At 42.6% G+C, this 7260-nt stretch overlaps 1 protein-coding gene across 1 annotated transcript; it reads left to right on the forward strand.

Moving 5' to 3' along the window:
- Positions 1-3444: 3444 nt before the first annotated feature.
- On the forward strand, positions 3445-6777 carry LOC115371012 (transcription factor Ovo-like 2). The gene is made up of 2 exons (XM_030068128.1): positions 3445-3598; positions 6455-6777. The coding sequence occupies exons 1-2, from the start codon at positions 3484-3486 to the stop codon at positions 6775-6777; spliced, it is 438 nt and encodes a 145-aa protein (XP_029923988.1). The 5' UTR covers positions 3445-3483.
- Positions 6778-7260: the final 483 nt, after the last annotated feature.

The raw sequence follows: 7260 nt of genomic DNA on the forward strand, positions 1-7260 counted from the left end.
GTATTTGTTTCTGTGCCAATAAATAGAGCAAATACAAAGTGAGTCCTCTGCCTGTATTGCCTGAGGCTGCATCTTTGAACCAAGTCATTTAATGGTCTCAATTTCTACAGCCATATATTACTATTACAATTCATTTGCGAATGATATACTGAAATATTCCACACATAGAGAGAGTACTGACCCTAAACTTGTAGTAGTCTGTAACAGCCTAGTTTGTATAACTAAAGAGCAGCATAAATTAGTCAAACACACACATACACACACTGCTATCCCTGTACATGAAAGAAGAGCGAGGGTGTGGCAGACCGTACACGTCTGCTCATGTTCAGGCTGGTCAGTCACCTGGAGCAAATCAGACCCGCCAGAGGATCAGCGGTTTTATTCTGTGTCATCGCTGTCAGTCCGCTGAGTGCAGGGTCACACGGAGGATAATGCCTCTGGCAAGTTAATTTTCTACGGCACAAGTACTCAAACAAAGTACAGGCAGCATCTAGCAAAGGTTAACAATGGTTATCAAACGGTCGTCAAACTTTTTTTTTTTTTTTTATACTAGGGTCTCCACTCTTCCTGTTTTGTGCCATAAACTAATTTCCTTTTGTGCCACAAAGCACATCAGCAAATTCTGACCTGGTGCAACGCAACATAAAATGCAGAGGTAAAAGATGCTACAGCCAGTCTTTTTAGTGTCAGTTTTGTTTGTTTGCTCTATAATGCGCTATATTATAATGATTTTTAATGAATACGATGATGTTAATGTGCTGTGTGTAGCCTAACAGAATGTTCTCCATGCTGGATATCTCTCATACCTTTAGCCATATTTTTTTTCTCTAATCTGGAAATCAAGTGGAAAAACTGCTGTTGTCCATATAAGAAATGCTTCCAAGGACAGTGAGTCATTTAAAGGGTTTCTGTCTCGCATGTTTGATGAGTCACAATAGATCCTTTCCACCATCTGTGTGTGCAAAGTAAAGAGGAGCTGCCTTTTTACCATTTGATTTCCATGCTGCAGCACACAGGCTGCTGCTTTGCATACAGTTAGAGCGCAGCTCCGGAGGCTAGCAACACACGGTACAGCCAACAGTCTCCTGTAGGCGCTATAGGCAACGCTGGCACTACAAACCCTAACTTATAGTCTGAAGAGATTTTTCAAAAAGTAATAGGTGTGTTTTTATTATTACCTGCACCTGAATAGATTCACCAATATGCAAGCAATACATTTTACACTTACATTTTAGGCCACAGCGACTTACAGTAAATTGAGTGTAAACACAGATTTCCTAAATATACAAGAGCCCTTGATTTGATATTTGATTTCTTGATTTCTTCCATTATTTACATGTCCTTGGCAGCCAGCTTTGCAGATCAACATTAAATCCAAAGGAGAAAAACAGGTACCACTAATCTTCGGGAAATGCTGCTGAAATTGTGGACATGCGTAGAATAAAGACGTGAAAAACACATGTACACTGTTGATGATTCCTCTGATGAGCTGAGGCGTTCTTGGACTGACCTCTATTGATATTTGCATGATGGGATTTAGTCGCAGGCTGCATCTCTATTTGCCATGCAGAATCCAGTGAAATAAGATGCATGATGAGTTCATTTCCTCTTGCGTGAGCACTTTCTTACCGGCTATGCAGATCATTAGACAAAGTTGAATTACAAACTCTCCACTCTTCAGTGGTAGAATCGCTAGACAGAGGTGCATTATGGACATTTGACAGCAGCAGGCATCTTAATCCTTAAAAACACAGCAGCCTAGTTGTGAAATCAGTGACACCTCAGGAATATAGTGTCATCTTGTATGTCTGTATAACCACTCAGTCAACGGACAGCAAACATGCATGCCTGACATCTCCTCAATGCCTTTGAATGGTCTTTGTCTGCATTACTAGAAGCTCTGTAATCCCACTGAACAATTGAAACAGAAAGGGGCAAAAAAAAGAGAAAGGGCTGATTTACCTAGCAGTTAAGGTTGTGGCTCCTCTGTGCATACTCCTGTTACTCAGACCGTGCCCTTTGTCTGGGGCCAGGGCTTGGTCCAGGGCCCAAATTTGCATGCCGAGGGCCACTTGAGTGCATAGGCCCCCGGATTCTCACTGCCTGACATGCAAAACCAGTGGGGGACCAGTTAAAGCAGCGCACGCGCACAGTCAACACAGGTGTACACCAGTCAAAACACTCCCCGTTCCACCCCCCAACTCCAAACCTTCACCACTCCTCCAAGAGAGTGTTATGGAAATGAGAGCAGTGATTTTTCGTTGGGCTACCTGGAAGTTGCTCAGGGATGAAGATGAGCTGTTGAGGGCGAGCTACGGTGATTCTGTGATCGGTCCCGTCCAGTGGCTGATCAGAAACTCGAAGCATTTTGTGGCATTTTAATGCAAACAGTACAGTTTGGAGGTCAGATTAGAGGCAGATCAGCAGGAACAGAAGCAAAAGAAAAAAGTAGGGAAGGAAGCGAAGCATGCCAAGATCTTTCCTTGTCAAAAAGAAACAGGCGGCCTATGGAGCGTGGCGATGGAAAGAACCAGAGCAGATAGAGTGGAAAGAAGACAATATAACAGGTAAGAGTATCAACCAAGTACACTGTTTTATTATCATTTTCATTTTACAGTCATTTAACCATTTTAATTGTTAACTAAAATTACAAAGAAGTAATTTTACCTATAGTATTAATCCCTGTACAATAATGGTGACAGATTATTAAGACTACGTTTCAATTAATTACCAGATATAATTCAGTAGAACCTGTAAATCTACTAATGGTAGATAATTGAACTTGTTCTGATCCCTCCTAGCGAGTGAGAAAGCTTCACACAGCACTCTCAGCGGCCCTGATGCCCAAAAGCCTGCCACTCTCCCTCAGCCTGTAGCCACCTTTGGACCCGGGCCAGCACCAGAAATAAGAGCGCCAGTACCTCTGGCAGGATCGGACAGGCCGGGGGCTGGAACGAGGCAGGACTGGCCCGCCCTGGTACCCCAGAACCCCTTCTATCACCCCAGTGCACTGGTGCTGGCCAGCCGAGCTAAGGTAAGGTCAGGATTTGTTTGTGAAATACACTGTCAGACGTGGTTCCTAGGAAAAAACACATTGTAAAATGCAGCCAAGATCAATTGCTTGCCTGCCCCCAATTTGCTCAGTTGAATCACTGTTTTAGAAGCAGTTTATTTATTTTTGATGAGAATGACTTCTTTTCTATTAGCAAACTACAAATTACTGTACTTTGTAGGGGTATAAGGGATATGCCTTGAGCTTGGTTTGATAAAACAACAACAACAACAGTATTATTATAATTATTATTGTTGTTATTATTACTAGTAGTAATAGTAGTAAAATAATTTTTCACGTGGAGGGGTTGTCAAAGCACTTTTTCACTGTGACCACAACATTTTTCCTTCTTCTAGCCCCGCACCCGCACGTCTCCCAGCTCAGGGGACTTCCTGTGTTCGGTATGCCACAAGGTGTTCCCGCTTCAGCGCATGTTGACACGCCACCTCAAGTGCCACAGCCTGGTGAAGAGACACCCTTGTCGTTTCTGCGGTAAAGGATTCAACGATACCTTCGACCTCAAGAGGCATATGCGCACACATACAGGTGAGCATACGCACAGGTGTGTATTGTGTGAGCCACACAATAGTGTTACACAGTGTCAGCCACACTGAAAGCAGTGGCCTCGAGGGATTTACACATCAGCTTTACAAATCAAGTTCACTGATGTTCAAATATACAAAGTCTCTCTCCTCTTCCAGTTACCAGAAACAAAATAATTAAGGTATGTGCTCAGGGTGTTAATTAACTAATCCCTAACCCTTGGAAAAGTCCCTGGATCTAAATATCATTTGCTGTCAAGATTTAAATCTTGCTTATATTCACAAATTTCTGATGATGACAGATGACTGACAAGCCACAAGACATAGAAACCTATGGCAACAATAACACAACCTTTTTAACAAATTTACAAGCAATTAGTCCAATGCATTTTGAGATACCAGATCTGACAGTCTGGCCTCAGGGTGGCACTGGAGTAAAGTGATCAGGTCATCAAAAATGAAGAGGAGTATTCCTTTGAGGAGTATGACTGCACTCATCAAACATCATAGCAATCTGCTAATTTGATTTAATGACATGGCGTGTGCAAATTTGATGTTTTGGCCTGAGGGTGGCAGCACTAGGACGATGAGGTCAACAGAATTGAGAGGGTTCATCCTGTGGGGAGCAAGACCAATAAACAAGCTTATCAAATGTATTAAATTTATTACATTTAGAGATATGCCGTGTGCAGGTCAGATTTGATGTACTGTATGCAAAGTTGGCCTTTTGGCCTGAGTGTGGCTCTAGAAGAAAGCTCATCAGAGGGTTGATGTGGTTCATCATCTGGGGAGCAAAAATGTGTCTCTACAGTTGCAAGACAATCCCAATCATGAATTTCATTATAATGTTGCCTTGGAGTTAAGTGCTGGACGAACAGACAGATGGACTGACCAAAGCGGCCGTTCTTAGGCCTCTCCTGTCAGCTGGGCAAAAACCTGGCCTGGTCGGGTTTCTAGAGCCAAACTTTAACTGAACTGGAAAGAAATGAGCATCCACACACTCCAGTTCATGCAAATATCAGACATTACATGCTTTCAGAGATCTTCCTCAGGCTTACAGTGCCATCAAGTGACTTGAGTTCAAGGGTATTGTAGTCTATGGAGTATGTGATGGACTGTGAAACAGAAGGCACAGTATATAGTACAGTGACCGTCAAGAAATACATTGAGCCTACCCAATATTTACAAAGTACATCCACAAAGATAATAATTGTTACATGTGATGAAATGTTGGCCAACATATAAACCAGTGGTTCTCAACCTTTTTTCCTGGTGACCCTTTAAAGAAGAAGAAGAAAAAAAAAAAAACTCATGACCCACTCATGACCCCTTGTCACAGGCTGCATATGTAGAGTGCAGGACAGTCCACCTATAGAATGACCACCAGTTGTTTAATTCCCTTAATTATCAGAAGAGGCCTCGCATTTTAAAACTACTTAGTGTTTCCAAGGAAACAGTAAAAAAAAGGGTCAAATCTGAGAAAATAATCATCCATAATTTCGCATACTAATTTTTTTCCACTCGTTTTTTCTTTCCTGTATGTCTTAGTCATCTCATGACCCCCTGGGGGGTCCTGACCCTCGGGTTGAGAACCACTGATATAAACATAGATCATAAATTCTTCATTTATTTACAACAAAATCAATCAGACCCAGAGCAATGTATTCAAAGATTGGGTCTAAAAAAGATCTGTCTGGCAATCCCTAATCCTAACCCTAATCTCCTGTCAATATCCCCACCTCTAGTCAGAATAATCTGCTGTATGACCTGGATTCTAAGGAGGACAATAGGATAGGTTTTTTTTTTCCTTTTGTTTTATTTATTTATGAATTTATGTATTTATTTTTGAAGGCAAAAAGGTGTAACAAAACTTTAATACCTGGATCCCACACAGGGGTTGACTGTGGAAAGTCCTTTCAGAAAGGGTTTTCAGATGATGGGATGTTGGCGATCAGCTCTTGGGCCAAGATAAGAACAGCTAGTTAAGAACAACTGCGTTTCTAAACATAACTTGGCCTCCCAGCAAATGGCAACAACTAACAATTTGCTCAGCTACCCATCACTGCCTTTTTGGATCTGAAAATGAGCTATCCCCTGTAACTTAGTAGAAGCTAACATTAGTAGTGGTTAGTAGTCACGTATTAACAGTAATATTTGCTGCTTTGTTAAATTAGGCACTTGATTACTTAGCAAGGTAACAAAGACAAAATTTCAGAGTAGGGACATGGACCACAGGGGCATGGCCTAATAACAAGACACTTTCCGGTCTCATAGCGGTCCAGATTTGGATATGTTGACCAATTTTTGGACAATTCTCACTTCGGCTCTCCAGATTAACCTTCGCCTACTTGTCCATCTGTTTATCTGTCCGTCACATGTGATTTCTGTGCCTCTATTGGCCTATTTTTTTTTTAGGAAACTTGGGGGGGATCATGGATTTTGACACTGAGGTCCTATGGTTCATGCTCAATACTTGGGACATTTCTGGGTCATATTTGTTGAAACTCTGGGGAGTGATGCATATTTACAGTTTCCCGTGCACAAAATGGAAGAGATCGGCCCACCACAGCGCCACCAACAGGCCAAAAAGTCCCCAAACCTCAAGCAGCAATGTCTCAGACACCGCACATCAAATTACACCCGTAGCAACCTGCACCAATCATGGGGGATGTCATCATCACTGCTGATTTATTTGTGTCCTTTAGTAGCACACAGCCATTTCTTTAACAGATCTCCATGGTGGAGCCTGTGATGGAGATTTTCAGATACTGCAGAACCTCTATACTCTTGAGTGTGTACCTGCATCTACACACACACACACACACACACTCAAAACCCCACTTCCCTCCCCCTGCTGCAGGTATCCGGCCTTACAGGTGTGAGCTGTGTGAGAAAGCCTTCACACAGCGATGTTCTCTGGAGTCCCACATGAGGAAGATCCACGGCGTCCACCAGCAGTACGCCTACCGCCAGCGACGCTCCAAGATCTTTGTGTGTGAGGACTGCGGTTACACTTCGAGCCGCCCCGATGAGTACTTCCTCCACGTGCGGCAGTGCCACCCCGGAAGCCCTGCCCTGCGCAGATACTACCGCCGCCAGGCCCACGAGAACAGTAGCTTTGCACCGGCTGACCGTAAACTCAACCCTTATCTTCTGTACCCGACCCCTGCATACTATATGTGAGACTAATGCTCATTCTAATACTGCTCCTCAGTCCACCTGCTGGTTTATCTGGTGAACTTATCAGCTAACCTACCCACTTTAGTTTTTGCGGTCCACTGATGAAGGCAGACTCTGTCCTTTTGTAAGCTATCTTTAATATCTGTCCATATGTCCTAAGTTTACATCTTTGGTTGGTACATTGCTGAACTTTCAACTATCTGCTGTGCTCAGTGTTTTTCAATATGACTAAAAGTTACATTTCTGCTTTTATTACTACATATATTTTATTTGCACTTGCACATTGTTTACATTGTTGCTGGTAAGGATTAAACTTGAAACTTGAGGGTTGAAAAATGAGCTTGTTTTCTGTGTTGTCTGAAGAATTGGCCCTGTTCTTTTTATTACACCACATTACTAGCATATCAATGTAATTTCTATCAAATAAAATAATTTGGTGTGTGTTTAGTGTGGAAAGGTGATGGCGGCACAAACCAGCTACCAACC

This window comes from Myripristis murdjan, chromosome 14, assembly GCF_902150065.1.
Source record: "Myripristis murdjan chromosome 14, fMyrMur1.1, whole genome shotgun sequence".
Classification (NCBI taxonomy): Eukaryota; Metazoa; Chordata; class Actinopteri; order Holocentriformes; family Holocentridae; genus Myripristis; species Myripristis murdjan.